At 36.5% G+C, this 15864-nt stretch overlaps 1 protein-coding gene across 9 annotated transcripts in view; it reads left to right on the forward strand.

The window, feature by feature from the left end:
• Epha5 (EPH receptor A5) overlaps positions 1 to 15864 on the forward strand; it is a 356777-nt gene that overhangs the window by 327999 nt on the left and 12914 nt on the right. For all 9 annotated transcript variants that reach the window (XM_052198455.1, XM_052198457.1, XM_052198456.1 and 6 more), the window contains one exon: positions 10922 to 11115. In XM_052198455.1, the coding sequence (XP_052054415.1) occupies positions 10922 to 11115 (194 nt within the window). The remainder of the gene's footprint in view (positions 1 to 10921; positions 11116 to 15864) is intronic.

Genomic DNA, 15864 nt, shown 5'->3' on the forward strand with positions numbered 1-15864 from the left:
GGGGCATTGAGTCCATTGATGTTAAGAGATATTAAGGAATAGTGATTGTTACTTCCTATCATTTTTGACGTTATTTTTTAAATTTGATTGCTTAACTTCTTTTGGGTTTGATGAAAGGTTACTATCTTGCTTTTTCCAGGGTGAAGTTTCCCTCCTTGTATTGGTGTTGTCCTCCTATTATCCTTTTTAGGGCTGGGTTTGTGGATAGATATTGGGTGAACTTGGTTTTGTCGTGAAATATCTTAGTTTCTCCATCTATGGTGATTGAGAGTTTTGCTGGATATAGTAGTTTTGGTTGGCATTTGTGTTCTCTTAGAGTCTGCATGAGATCTGCCCAGGACCTTCTAGCCTTCATAGTCTCAGGTGAAAAGTCTGCTGTGATTCTGATAGGTCTTCCTTTATATGTTACTTGGCCTTTTTCTCTTACTGCCTTTAATATTCTTTCTTTGTTTAGAACATTTGGTGTTTTGATTATTATGTGACGGGAAGTATTTCTGTTCTGGTCCAGTCTGTTTGGAGTTCTGTAGGCTTCTTGTATATTCATGGGCATCTCTCTCTTCAGGTTAGGGAAGTTTTCTTCCATAATTTTATTGAAGATATTTGCTGGCCCTTTAAGTTGTAAATCTTCACTCTCATCTATGCCTATAATCCTTAGGTTTGGTCTTCTCATTGTGTCCTGGATTTCCTGGATATTTTGGGTTACAAGCTTTTTGCATTTTGCATTTTCTTTAACTGTTGAGTCCATGGTTTCTATGGAATCTTCAGCATCTGAGATTCTTTCTTCTATTTCTTGTATTCTGTTGTTGATATTTGCATCTCTGTCCCCTGATTTCTTCCCAAGGCTTTCTATCTCCAAAGTTGTCTCCTTTTGAGTTTTCTTAGTTGTTTCTACTTCTGTTTTTAGATCCTGGATGGTTTTGCTTAGCTCCTTCACTTGCTTGTTTGTGCTTTCCTGTAATTCTTTAAGAGATTTTTGTGTTTTTTCTTTCATGACCTCAGCCTGTTGACCAAAGTTCTCCTGTATTTCTTTAAGAGATTTTTGTGTTTCGTCTTTCATGACCTCAGCCTGTTGACGAAAGTTCTCCTGTATTTCTTTAAGTGTTTTTTGCATTTCCTCCTTGTTGGCTTTTGTATTCTCCTGGATTTCTTTCAATGATTTTTGTGTTTCCCTTGCAAGGGCTTCTAACTTTTGATCCATTTTCTCCTGAATGTCCTTCATGTGTTCCTGTACCAGCATCATGACCAGTGATTTTAAATCCAAATCTTGTTTTACAGGTGTGATGGGGTATCCAGGACTTGCTGGTAGAGGAGAATTTGGTTCAGATGTTGCCATATTGCCTTGATTTCTGTTAGTGACGTTCCTGCGTTTGCCTTTAATTAATATCCTCTTATCAGTGATTGCATTCCATATGTATTCTTTTGTGATGGGATATTTTTCAGTTCCGAACATTTGCCTAAGAATTTCATGAATTCATTGTATTTAATTGCTGAGTAGTATTCCATTGTGTAAATATACCACATTTTCTGTATTCATTCTTCATTGATGGACATCTGGGTTCTTTCCAGCTTATGGCGATTATAAATAAGGCAGCTATGAACATAATGGAGGTACATCAGGGTCCTCCGGAAGTGACATGTCCAGTTTTCTGAGGAACCACAAGACTGATTTCCAAAGTGGTTGTACCATCTTGCAACCCCACCAGCAGTGGAGGAGTGTTCCTCTTTCTCCACATCCTTGCCAACACCTGCAGTCTCCTGAGTTTTTAACCTTAGCCATTCTGACTGGTGTGAGGTGAAATCTCAGGGTTGTTTTGATTTGCATTTCCCTAATGATTGATGATGTTGAATATTTCTTAAGGTGCTTCTCAGCCATCTGAAGTTCTTCATGTGAAAATTCTTTGTTTAGCTCTGTACCCCACTTTTTAATAGGGTTATTTGGTTCTCTGGGGTCTACCTTCTTGAGTTCTTTCTATATATTAGATATTAGCCCTCTGTCAGATTTAGGGTTGGTAAAGATCCTTTCCCAATCTGTTGGTTTACATTTTGTCCTTTTGACAGTGTCCTTTGCCTTACAGAAACTTTGTAGTTTTATGAGGTTCCATTTGTCAATTCTTGCTCTTAGAGCATAAGCTATTGGTGTTCTATTCAGGAACTTTTCCCCTGTACCCATGTCCTCAAGGGTCTTCCCCAGTTTCTTTTCTATTAGTTTCAGTGTGTCAGGTTTTATGTGGAGGTCCTTGATCCACTTGGAGTTGAGCTTAGTACAAGGAGATAAGAATGGATCAATTCACATTCTTCTGCATGCTGACCTCCAATTGAACCAGCACCATTTGTTGAAAAGGCTATCTTTTTTCCACTGGATGTTTTCAGCAAATGACTCTTTCATAGGCTCCCATATCAGATTTTATTGTTGGAGACCACCAGCTCATGTGTATCTATAGGAAATAATCACAGGAACCATTAAGGAGGTTAAGAACAACTGCTTTATAGTGTGTTATTAACCATTTGTAAAATAATAGCTCATTATTTTTTGTGAATTATGTGTATTGAAGAATCTTAACTCCATAGTGTGCTTACTGGAAACATTGGTTTTGTTCTCCAATATGTCTTGAATCCTTACACTATAGCATCTCCTTTCCTGTGTTTCCTGTCAGGGCCTCATAGGCATTTATTATCTGTTTGCAGCTCATTTTATTTGCAACAACAACCCCAAACAAGCAATTAACACTGATGTTTGAAGTCCAGCCAAAACTACATCTCAGGTGCATTTCAAGCTATATGCCCCAACTGTGGGCCATGCCAACCCAAGCTATGGAACTATTTGTTCCTTTTCTTTTATACAGATCTATACTTGGATTAATCATGATTTGTCTAGGAAGAGAAGCAGAAAACCGGAGAAAAATTTGATTTTTAATGATAAGTTGTTAATGTCCATTATGGAAAAAATACCTAGATATCAATGAACGTTAATACCTGTAATTTATGTGTCTGTGTGCCACAACAAGACACTTATAAGAGTTTTCTGGAAAAGTCAAAAAGGACAATGGCGTCTAGCTCACTTCTTAACGCTACTGTCTCTTGCTGCTCATTTTTCTCCTCATGAACCCTTGCTTCTCTGTGCCTATGATTCTTGCTAGGAGCAATCCATTGATCCAAGTTTGAAATGATTAACCCAGGCTGTGATGCCAAGTCTATATTCTTCAATTTTCCTTGAATGCGTAGCCAGAGAAACACCTCTGCTTTCCCTAAATTTACCTTTTTAGCATTTTTCCCATGTCATCAGCAGATGATATTCATGAATTCTATCACCCCTGTGTAGGCAGCTACAATTGTTGTAGTTTATTTTGTAACCAGCTCCCTTAGCTTGAGAAAGTGAGTTCTGATGTATACTTTACAACTAGTGGCTAAGAGTCTCTATTGTCTTAAAACCTCAGCTTTAAGGCATGGAACTACATCAAAACTGTCATTCAATTCCTGCTATATGTGCTTGTTTATTATATATATATATATATATATATATATATATATATATATATATATATATATATATATGTATATATATGTGTGTGTGTGTGTGTGTGATTATAATTGTATATGTATACCTAACAAATTACAGAAATGCCATTATGATTTCTCCTTTACAATAGAAAGCTGTGGCCCAGAGAAGCTCAGCGACTTTCTTAATGTCACAAAATAAAATTTACAGTAGACATATCAACCTTTTCTCACACTTTTTAAAATCTATGTTTTACCACAATTGCTATGATTTATGGCAGTTGAGTTATTATGTACTTCTGCTCTTTGTGTTCCAACCATATCAGCCTTCAAAATAAATAAAGTATGAGATGTTCAATTAAATAAGTAGTAATTAATCTAGATTGAAGATGTCTAGACAAAGACTTGTTTTCTACAGTTTCTTTTTCATGTAACTACAAGATACTCACATCATCTTTGCACCATTATTGTTTTGCTTTTAATTTGTGCCAAGCCTCATTTTTTTCTGAGCTGACACAAAGCCCACAGATGGCAATACATACCATGTATGGTTTCTATATCATTCTATAGATATGTGATTCACTTGCTTGCCAGCCTCCAGAGTTACTTTCTTCCATACTTGAGATATTTTGGTTCTTCTTAACTGTAATGGATCCTTCAGTCCATACATATCAGATTTTGGCATTATATCACTTAGAGTTAAAATTATAATAGGTGAAGTCATAGATCAAACTATGACTCTAGCATTTGCTACTGTGTATCTTTTCTATGATTGCCCATAGTCCAGAGACAAGAGGTCTATACTGGTATAAGTCTTATTTTTCTCCACAAGTCTCTCACCTTCCAGTTAGGTTTACCAGGCTACCCAAAGCTTTTATAATTTGCTGAATTGTCTAGGTCTTGGTCAACATGACCCAAGTTAGAGTCATTTGAGGACAAGGAACAACAATTTAAAAAGAAATGTCTTAATAAGATTGGCCTTCAGTCAGAACTGAGGAATATCCTTTTACACATGATCTTAGCCAAAAGGCTGAGAAGCGATGAGGAGTATTCTTTTAATTGATGATTGATAAAGGAGAACCCACTCCATTGTGGCAGCCCTAGGTGAGTAGTCCCGAGATGTAAAGAAATCAAGCCAAGAGTTATGTGAGAAGTAAACCAGTACACCACAGTCCTCTGTGCACACTGCGATAGTCCCTGCCTCCAGGCTCCTCCTTGATTTCCTCCCGTGGCTTCCCTCAGGAAAGGAAATAGACCTTAAGATGAAATAGAGCCTTTCCCCTCAAAGTTCCTTAGGCCATTCTTTGTTTTCATGTCAATTGAAATCTATGATATTGCCAAGTACCCTAAGTTTAAGAAAAAGCTTCAGTGTACGTTAGCTGGCCACCACTGTGACAAAAGACACTGGTCAACGCCACAATTTGGCAGATAAATCCATAATAGTGCTTTAGTTGGTAGACTACATAGTTGAATGAAAAAAGATATGAGGAACAAGAAGTTGAAGGATTTACATACTATACTCATCATTCTTTCCATTGGGAACTATGACTATCTTTATCTCATATACTAAATATCAATCATTATGCTTTGTTTCATAATTCTTTGGTGGTTAATAGGTTATTTGGTACCATAGCATCATTTAATAATTCTGTCACTACTGCTATCTGTCTTATCTTTATCATTAGTTCTTATTGCATGTTAGTTTATGTTCCTAATTTCAGACACTTCAGGTTTTTATTTTGGTATAATTTTCTAAATAATAATTCAAGAATGTAATAGAAGGAAATGACAATGCTGTATCTTCAAGTATAATATACGAAAGAAAACTAGAAATTCAGTTTTGACCAGATCTTCCTATCTATATGTACCTTACAAAAAATGACCATCTAATCACAAATATTTCTAAAATGTGCCCATAGTACAATGTAGAGTATTATTTGTTTAGCTTTTGGTCATCAGTGACATTTCTTTTCTGGATACTGTACTGTGTTATGCTTCAGTTTTACACAAACAACCACAAAGCAGACACACTGAACTCAATAATCACTGATTTTCATTGTCGAGAGATAGAGAGATAATTCCACAATTTTAGACCTTACTTAGCTCATATAATCTCTGCATTCCTGATATTATCTACCATATAACATCTACATTCTTGATATGATCTGACTCCAAAAGAGGGTTTTTGTTATTATAAAGTATAATCTTATAAATTCATAGAACATACTCTAAATCTCACAGAACCTTCCTCTGTGCCAGGAAGACAGAATTTAATAATCTTCTTCTGATTCAGGATTGTTTCTGGCATCACAGAGCAAAAGGAGTCTCAGTGAAAATGTGCATGGATGAGTGAGATGATTTTCAGGAAACATGAGATCATGAATTCTGAATCACTGACAGTATCCTATAGTTAGTGGAATCTAGTTTGTTACTAGAAAACATTTTATATGCCAACACTTTTCATAAGACAAAATAAAAAATTAATATTCTATCATGTAACACTTTTATAAATACATTGGCATTCTCTGGTATGTATTCCAGAATATATGAGTACATACATTCTATTAAACAGATCAATTCAAAATTGTGTCAGTAATTATACTAATCTGTTTTTCACTCTTCTGATTTACTTTGTCTTTTCTTAGTCAGTTTATTTTCTGTTAATTTTCTTTTTAATTCTGCAAGTGCTAATACAATTGATTTATTACTGCTTTAGATGTACTACAGTGTCAGTAAAAGGTTACAGGAATATAGGGCTTCAAAGTGCATTAACCTAATTTTTTTAATGGGTGTACATCTTCTACCAATACTCTCAAGCACCCCTGGTGACATGGCCCCCTTTAAAATTATAAGATAACTAAACACAAAGAAACAAACGAAAACCAAATTACTCTCTTCCAAAACACAATGGCGCAGAACATACATTAACATGCCAAGAGGAACGAATAGGGGGCCATAGGGAGTAGACCAAAATCTAACCAGACAAACTCCAAATCCAGCAGCTCCCTATCCGAGGTCTAACCAGTTAGATGGGTCTAGCTTCGAAGCCTTACTTCCTGTGACATGAATCTCTAGCAAGTTACACTGTCTATGTCCCAATTTATTCCTCCAATATCTAATGGCTCTGGCATGACTAACATCTTGGAGTCTTCAATCAGATTCTGGCTTCATATTTATAGGGTTATACAATGATCTCAAGGGTCTTTAGCCCTCTCAGAGCTTTCATGTTGGGACAACCTTAGTACACATTGTGTGGACCAACAGTTCTCCAAGGAACACATTTCCTTTACTCATGTCTTTCATGACTCAAAGACCAGAACTACATGGACAGCAATGTGACGTTTGGTATAACTGCCTGCAGTTACATTGAATGAGTTACCTGGAAGGGAAGCTGGCGGCAGCAAAAAGTGATAGAAACCAAGATAATGCCTGCTATTCATGGTCTCAAAGTTTAATGAACTCCAAATATATAGTCAGGGGAAAACCCTTCCCACAAAGTCTGGAAGCTTCTCAGCCAAACCAGTTCAGTTGCTCCACAGGTGGCTAGTGTTTCTCAGGAAACTGCAGGTCCTTGAAAAACAATGGGCTTCACCTTGGTCTGAGCACTCCACCTTAGGTGGAGAGGATTATGGCTAACACAGGAGTTCCGGATCAAAGACTCACCCACTGAGACACAATAAAGTAGTCCTCTGCTGCATCTCAGGGGCCTCAGACAAGCCTGTGTATGCTCTTTGGTTGGTGAATTACTCTCTAGGAGTTCCCAGGGTCCCCGGTTTGTTGACACTGCTGGTCTTCCTGTTGGCTTTCCATCCCCTTCAGCTCCTTCAGTCCTTCCCCTAACTCTTCCATATGGGCCTTGAAGTCAGTAAGCTAAAGGTAGGCTGTAGCTGCATGTGTCTCAGTCAGTTGCTGTATTTTAGGAGCAAGAGATTTTGCCTTTTTCTTTTCACTGGTTGTAAACTTAGTTGTGTAGACTTTTTCTCTGTCGGAATTTCCCCCCTTTTTCCAATTTAAATCTTAATCTCCTTATCTCTTTCATCACATGCTTTGAGTTTAATAGTAAACACTTTAGTGCTCTTTTTTTTTTCAAACTGTACATTTCTTATTTCTTTTTACCCTACTAGTTCATGTTCATTGTAGACCTGCATTAGGATAACTACTGTTGTGTCTCACATGACAAAACCAATGTTAGACTTTCGGGAAAGAAATTTTCCAAAGAAATTATTTCATAATTTTAAATTTAGCCTTGACCTCAGGCAAGTTCTTAGGGAGAAGGCAGAAACTAGCCACATTATTTACAAAAAGATCACAAGAATGGTCTCCAACCTGTTATTAATTTGCCCACACAAACACCCAATAATCCTTGATCAGGCCTCCATATTCTCCATAGTTCTCAGCTCTAGAGTCTTTCAAAATCCAACCAGGGAGTCACATTTATCTCCACTTACAACAATCAACCACTTTTCTTGTCCCAAAGTCCTTAATCTTCTGCATTCCTTCAGTAAATTATGATTGGGTCTGTGCTAAAAATAACCCATTTCCTGGTGCACACTTCTGTATTAATTTCTTTTGAATTGCTCTGATAAAACCCCATGGCCAAAGTCACTTTGAATTGAATTGTACTTAGGGTTCCAGAGGGTTAGAGTTTATGATGATAGCAAGGCTATTGACAGAAGTAATGATTAACAGCTCACATACTGATCCACAACCAGAGGCAAAGATCACACTGGGAATGGCATGAGACTTTTGAAACTTCAAAGCCTGCCCACAGTGAGACACCTCTACCAAGGATACATTCTAAGTCTTTCTGAGCAGTTCTTCTGACTGGGGAAGGAACCTCCAAATATCAGCCTAGAAGTCCGATATCATTCAAAGCACCACAACATGTAAAGAAATTATGTTTATTGACTAGTTCAAGATTCTGAAGGATGAAAAGTCCAAACATCATGCAGCCAGGTCATCTGGGATATAAACACCTGGAAGCATCAAAGCACAATACACAGGGAAGAAAAAAAAAAACTAAGTACAATTAGAATAATAATTAATCTCTATCAGGAATAATTCATCATTCTGATATAATTATCTTCCACTAGATTTTACCTCCTCTTGAGATGCCTATTAACCTGCTGAATGATGGTAGAGCTTCATGAACTTCTAGGGCACAAAGCCCATAGAGAAAACAAACCAAACCAAACATTGTCCTTATATTAAAGTCAAGGAATTGATAAAATTTATGCATTTGACAACTGTGTATAAAGAGTAGATGCTCAGTTTAAATAAAACTCTAACTTAAATTTTGCATATTGTTTTCAGAATTTACCCTTGAGTACTGTCTGTGCATTATCTGCCACCATCTGTTTTGTCCTCCAACTCCATGATGTACCCACGTAGCCACTGGCAAATCCATGAATTTTTTCCTATAAATACTACCATTGTATATATACACCAAAAAAAAAGAAAGAAACCAGAATCAATTGAAAACATTGAGAGAATAGAATGCTGTACAATATTAATTTTTAAGTAAATGTTCACTAAGTGAATAAGATTTAATGAATTAGCCTATTGTCTTTAGACCTCTATGTTGGCCATACAGCACTGATGAAAATAATAACATCTCATAAAAATGAAAGACCAAGACAAACAAGTAAATAAGTGAAGCTCCATTAAAATATCAGGGAAAATGGTATTGAGAATATTGTGAATACATCCTTTGTCACATTTGACTTTTTTCCCCATTTTCTAAATTTTCATTGAGATTTGTTTTTTAATCTGTTTTTATTTTCCAAGATGCTTGTGCTTTTAGTACATCAGCTGTATTACAGTTGCTGAAAATAATGTCTTGCATATTTTGACTTCTGATTTCTCTATATTTTGAAGTTAAATAGGTTAACTACAAGGTCACTTGTTGGCAGTATTCTGATTATTTGTCAGACTATGTTTCTTGTTTTCCAGTACTTCTTATTTTCCTGCCTCTCCATTGAGCTTAATAGACTGCCCTATGCTATTAATTTCTTTGGTGGATAGCAATTAGAATGACTTCAGGTTGTGGCCTATTGTTTACAGTCCTAGAATTCATGTCACCAAAGTAGCCCCTGTACTGGTTAGATTCCCTTACATTGTGATCTGATTATCCCCACACTCCTCATATAAAAATAAGTCCCTGATAATACTTCCTACCTTCATGAATTTGTTTACTTCAAGATAACTGAAATCATCTTTCAGTATGATGTGTTTGAACTTCTTGATTTCTGATATCTACTGATTCCCCTCTACTTCCTAGTCACAAATGCTTTGCAGATGTACAGTTTCTTCTTTCCACTTGCCACCACAATCACTTCATTCCCTTTATTGTGAAGATATTGCCTTATTGCTAATCATTGAAAATTATCCTTATAAAATGCCTTTGCTAGTTCTATTTTGTAGTTTGTTTAACAATACCTAAATTATTTGGAGAATAATAAGATTAAATTACCTGAAAGTGTATTTATAATAAGCTTTTTGAGAATGTATTCCTTAATTATATTTGGAGATATTTTAATAAATGAATTAAAGAGGCCTTAATAATACAAACACGTATTATTTGTAGTTAAATATATTGATGTCAGCACCAACATTATGCATGTTTTTTCAAATCCTCACAAAGAGATTGCTCTTTATACTTGTGTTTAAAATAAATATTAGTAATGTCTTTGCCAGGAGATACTCATTTCAAATTCTGGACAGAAATCCAAAGATGATAATAAACAGTCAGACCTTGACATTATTAAATGATACATGAGACAGTTATGCTAATTTAGCCTTTGACTTATCCATCATATACCATCCAAAAGTCTCCTTTGAAATAAAATTGCCATTTTGGTACTTTGAAAATGTGATTGCACATACTTTTAAAAAAATAGAAAAAGATATATATTCAGAGACACTGCAAAACAACATAATCCTTATTTGATTCTAAAATGTGAAAATAAATAAAATATGGACTGTTTTATGGCAATGGGTTTTATAAAGTATCCTCCATAAACGTTACAGGTAAAAATCACTAGCATTTAGGATTTTGTCTTATTTTTGGCTTTTGATTTTGATCTTTGAGACAGGTTCTCTCTATGTAGTGCTGGCTGACCCTCAAGTCAGTATGCAGACCAGGCTGGCCTCCAACCCACAGAAACCACCTGCCTCTCATCCCTAGTGCTGGGATTAAAGGAGTTTGCCACCACTCCAGGGTGGCTATTTAGTTTTTCAACATCTTCAAAAGGCCTACTATTTTTAATATTTTATGACAAATAAAAGAAGTTGTGATTTATAAAATAGTAATTTCGGTCACCAAAACAAAAGTAAGAATAAAGACAAGACGAGATGGAAGATATTCTCTCTTTTCTGTGTCACATTAGCGGTGGTGTGGACCTGTTTCTCTTTTTGCTTTGTACAGGTGATCAAGGCAGTGGAAGAAGGCTACCGCCTGCCCAGCCCCATGGACTGTCCGGCTGCTCTCTATCAATTAATGCTGGATTGCTGGCAAAAAGATCGAAACAGCAGGCCCAAGTTTGATGAAATAGTCAACATGCTAGACAAGCTGATACGAAACCCAAGTAGTTTGAAGACTCTGGTGAATGCGTCGAGCAGGTACAAGGCCAGATGTGAATAATTTTCTGAGTATATCTAATCAGGTGGATGTCATAAATAGTTTATCAACTTAGTCAGTTATGTATTCGGTAAATCTGTATGTCATTAGTTTATTTAACTATAATCTTCCATAATGTTTCCCCCTTGCAAAAAGAAAGGAATGAGCAATTATACTTAAAAGGACCATTGCCTAACCTAGTTGTGTAATATGTCATTGTTACAAAAATAAATGCACAGCTCCATTGAAAAAGCAATAGAAAACAGGATTCAAATGTGTTTAGAGCATATGTGCAGGTAGAGAAATGAGATTATAAGAGGCTAAGGAAACACTGGTACATTTTGATCTAGATTACCCTTGAACTCTTTAGAATACATTTCACCAATGGTCATTTACATAAAATTACACCGTACTATTCAATGTATGAACAGTGATTACAGCAAGGACTCTTGATTTTATCTGCTTGTACAGAGATATTTGGTTCATCATTTAGTACTCAGTTGGAAGATTTAAAACTGATAAATGAATAATTATGTGAAAATATGTGTACAAACCAATAACCAGTTTCTACTTTTCTGAATTGCAATAAGAATACATTTAAATAATATTGAGCACTTACAAAATATATCTTTCTCTTTATCAGAATAATATTGAAATTGTCTCTTTAATAAAAATCAAGTTGTTTACAAATTATAAAATTTACTAGATTATTACTTTTAGTGTATTTAATGCTGTTGTCTTTTTTGTTGTGTTTTGTTTTGTTTTGTTTTACAAAAAAAGGAAAACATGCTAGTAGCTGATTTGGCTGCCTACTAAAGTGAATTAAATAAAATGGCTTGCTTATGATAAACTTGCATTAATTCTATGATCTTTACACAACTCTTGTTTATTAGGCAGAAAGCCATTTTAAAATGAACCTTCAGAATCTGTTGATGCTCTCTGAACTTTCTAAGCAAACAGGTGCAGCCCATATCTTCTTAGCAATTATTCCATATGTCATATCCTAAATAACTACTTTAATATTTCCTTTGGTCATGTACAATATTAAGCCTTTCTCTTCTTTCTCACATGTTTATTTGAATCATGTTGAGGTAATTATTACAAATGAATCAAAGGAAAGGTGATAACAAAAAATCACTTAATACTCTAAATCATATTGATTTTTGCAATCACGTGTTTTATATTCTTTTTTTTTTTTTTTTTTTTTTTTATTTATTTATTTTTTATTTTTTTTTTATTTTAGTAGTTCTTTTTTTTTTTATTCGATATAATTTATTTACATTTCAAATGATTTCCCCTTTTCTAGCCCCCCCACTCCCCGAAAGTCCCGCAAGCCCCCTTCTCTTCCCCTGTCCTCCCACCCACCCCTTCCCACTTCCCCGTTCTGGTTTTGCTGAATACTGTTTCACTGAGTCTTTCCAGAACCAGGGGCCACTCCTCCTTTCTTCTTGTACCTCATTTGATGTGTGGATTATGTTTTGGGTATTCCAGTTTTCTAGGTTAATATCCACTTATTAGTGAGTGCATACCATGATTCACCTTTTGAGTCTGGGTTACCTCACTTAGTATGATATTCTCTAGCTCCATCCATTTGCCTAAGAATTTCATGAATTCATTGTTTCTAATGGCTGAATAGTACTCCATTGTGTAGATATACCACATTTTTTGCATCCACTCTTCTGTTGAGGGATACCTGGGTTCTTTCCAGCATCTGGCAATTACAAATAGGGCTGCTATGAACATAGTAGAACATGTATCCTTATTACATGGTGGGGAGTCTTCTGGGTATATGCCCAGGAGTGGTATAGCAGGATCTTCTGGAAGTAAGGTGCCCAGTTTTCGGAGGAACCGCCAGACTGATTTCCAGAGTGGTTGTACCAATTTGCAACCCCACCAGCAGTGGAGGAGTGTTCCTCTTTCTCCACACCCTCTCCAACACCTGCTGTCTCCTGAATTTTTAATCTTAGCCATTCTGACTGGTGTAAGATGAAATCTTAGGGTTGTTTTGATTTGCATTTCCCTAATGACTAATGAAGTTGAGCATTTTTTAAGATGCTTCTCCGCCATCCGAAGTTCTTCAGGTGAGAATTCTTTGTTTAACTCTGTACCCCATTTTTTAATAGGGTTGTTTGGTTTTCTGGAGTCTAACTTCTTGAGTTCTTTATATATATTGGATATTAGCCCTCTATCTGATGTAGGATTGGTGAAGATCTTTTCCCAATTTGTTGGTTGCCGATTTGTCCTCTTGATGGTGTCCTTTGCCTTACAGAAACCTTGTAATTTTATGAGGTCCCATTTGTCAATTCTTGCTCTTAGAGCATACGCTATTGGTGTTCTGTTCAGAAACTTTCTCCCTGTACCGATGTCCTCAAGGGTCTTCCCCAGTTTTTTTTCTATTAGCTTCAGAGTGTCTGGCTTTATGTGGAGGTCCTTGATCCATTTGGATTTGAGCTTAGTACAAGGAGACAAGGATGGATCAATTCGCATTCTTCTGCATGCTGACCTCCAGTTGAACCAGCACCATTTGTTGAAAAGGCTATCTTTTTTCCATTGGATGTTTTCAGCCTCTTTGTCGAGGATCAAGTGGCCATAGGTGTGTGGGTTCATTTCTGGATCTTCAATCCTGTTCCATTGATCCTCCTGCCTGTCACTGTACCAATACCATGCAGTTTTTAACACTATTGCTCTGTAGTATTGCTTGAGGTCAGGGATACTGATTCCCCCAGATTTCCTTTTGTTGCTGAGAATAGTTTTAGCTATCCTGGGTTTTTTGTTGTTCCAGATGAATTTGATAATTGCTCTTTCTAGCTCTGTGAAGAATTGAGTTGGGATTTTGATGGGTATTGCATTGAATCTGTATAGTGCTTTAGGCAAAATGGCCATTTTAACTATATTGATTCTGCCGATCCATGAGCATGGGAGGTTTTCCCATTTTTTGAGGTCTTCTTCCATTTCCTTCTTCAGAGTCTTGAAGTTCTTGTCATACAGATCTTTCACATGTTTGGTAAGAGTCACCCCAAGATACTTTATACTATTTGTGGCTATTGTGAAGGGGGTCATTTCCCTAATTTCTTTCTCAGCCTGCTTATCCTTTGAGTATAGGAAGGCCACTGATTTGCTTGAGTTGACTTTATAACCTGCCACTTTGCTGAAGTTGTTTATCAGCTGTAGGAGCTCTCTAGTGGAGTTCTTTGGGTCACTTAGGTAGACGATCATGTCGTCTGCAAATAATGATAGTTTGACTTCTTCCTTTCCAATTTGTATCCCTTTGACCTCCTTATGTTGTCGAATTGCCCGAGCTAGTACCTCAAGTACAATATTGAAAAGATAAGGAGAAAGGGGGCAGCCTTGTCTGGTCCCTGATTTCAGTGGGATTGCTTCAAGTTTCTCTCCATTTAGTTTGATGCTGGCTACCGGTTTGCTGTATATTGCTTTTACTATGTTTAGGTATGGGCCTTGAATTCCTGTTCTCTCCAAGACTTTAAGCATGAAGGGATGCTGAATTTTGTCAAATGCTTTTTCAGCATCCAATGAAATGACCATGTGGTTTTGTTCTTTGAGTTTGTTTATGTAGTGGATTGTATTGATGGATTTCCGTATATTGAACCAACCCTGCATTCCTGGGATAAAGCCTACTTGATCATGGTGGATGATCGTTTTGATGTGTTCTTGGATTCGGTTGGCAAGAATTTTATTGAGTATTTTTGCATCGATGTTCATAAGGGAAATTGGTCTGAAGTTCTCTTTCTTTGTTGGATCTTTGTGTGGCTTTGGTATCAGCGTAATTGTGGCTTCGTAGAAGGAATTGGGTAGTGTTCCTTCTGTTTCTATTTTGTGGAATAGTTTGAAGAGTATTGGTGTTAACTCTTCTTTGAAGGTCTGGTAGAATTCTGCACTGAAGCCATCTGGTCCTGTGCTTTTTTTGGTTGGAAGACTTTCTATGACTCCTTCTATTTCTTTAGGCATTATGGGACTGTTTAGATGGTCTAGTTGGTCCTGATTTAATTTTGGTATTTGGTATCTGTCAAGGAAATTGTCCATTTCCTCCAGATTCTCCAGTTGTGTTGAGTATAGGCTCTTGTAGTAGGATCTGATGATTTTTTGGATTTCCTCAGTTTCCGTTGTTATATCTCCCTTTTCATTTCTAAGTTTGTTAATTTGGATACTTTCTCTGTGCCCTTTGGTCATTCTGGCTAAGGGTTTATCTATCTTGTTGATTTTCTCAAAGAACCAGCTCCTGGTATTGTTGATTTTTTGTATGGTTCTCTTTGTTTCTACTTGATTGATTTCGGCCCTGAGTTTGATGATTTCCTGCCTTCTACTCCTCCTGGGCGAAATAGCTTCTTTTTGTTCCAGGGCTTTCAGGTGTGTCATTAAGCTGGTAATGTATGCTCTCTCCATTTTCTTTTTGGAGGCACTCAGGGCTATGAGTTTTCCTCTTAGCACTGCTTTCATTGTGTCCCATAGATTTGGGTATGTTGTGTTTTCATTTTCATTGTGTTCTAAAAAGTCTTTAATTTCTTTCTTTATTTCTTCCTTGACCAAGGTATCATTGAGTAGAGTATTGTTCAGTTTCCATGTGTATGTGGGCTTTCTGTTGTTTCTGTTGCTATTGAAGACCACTTTTACTCCATAGTGATCAGATAGGAGGCATGGGATTAGTTCGATCTTCTTATATTTGTTGAGGTCTGTCTTGTGACCAATTATATGGTCGATTTTGGAGAAGGTACCATGAGGTGCTGAGAAAAAGG

This window comes from Apodemus sylvaticus, chromosome 11 (genome assembly GCF_947179515.1).
Source record: "Apodemus sylvaticus chromosome 11, mApoSyl1.1, whole genome shotgun sequence".
NCBI lineage: Eukaryota > Metazoa > Chordata > Mammalia > Rodentia > Muridae > Apodemus > Apodemus sylvaticus.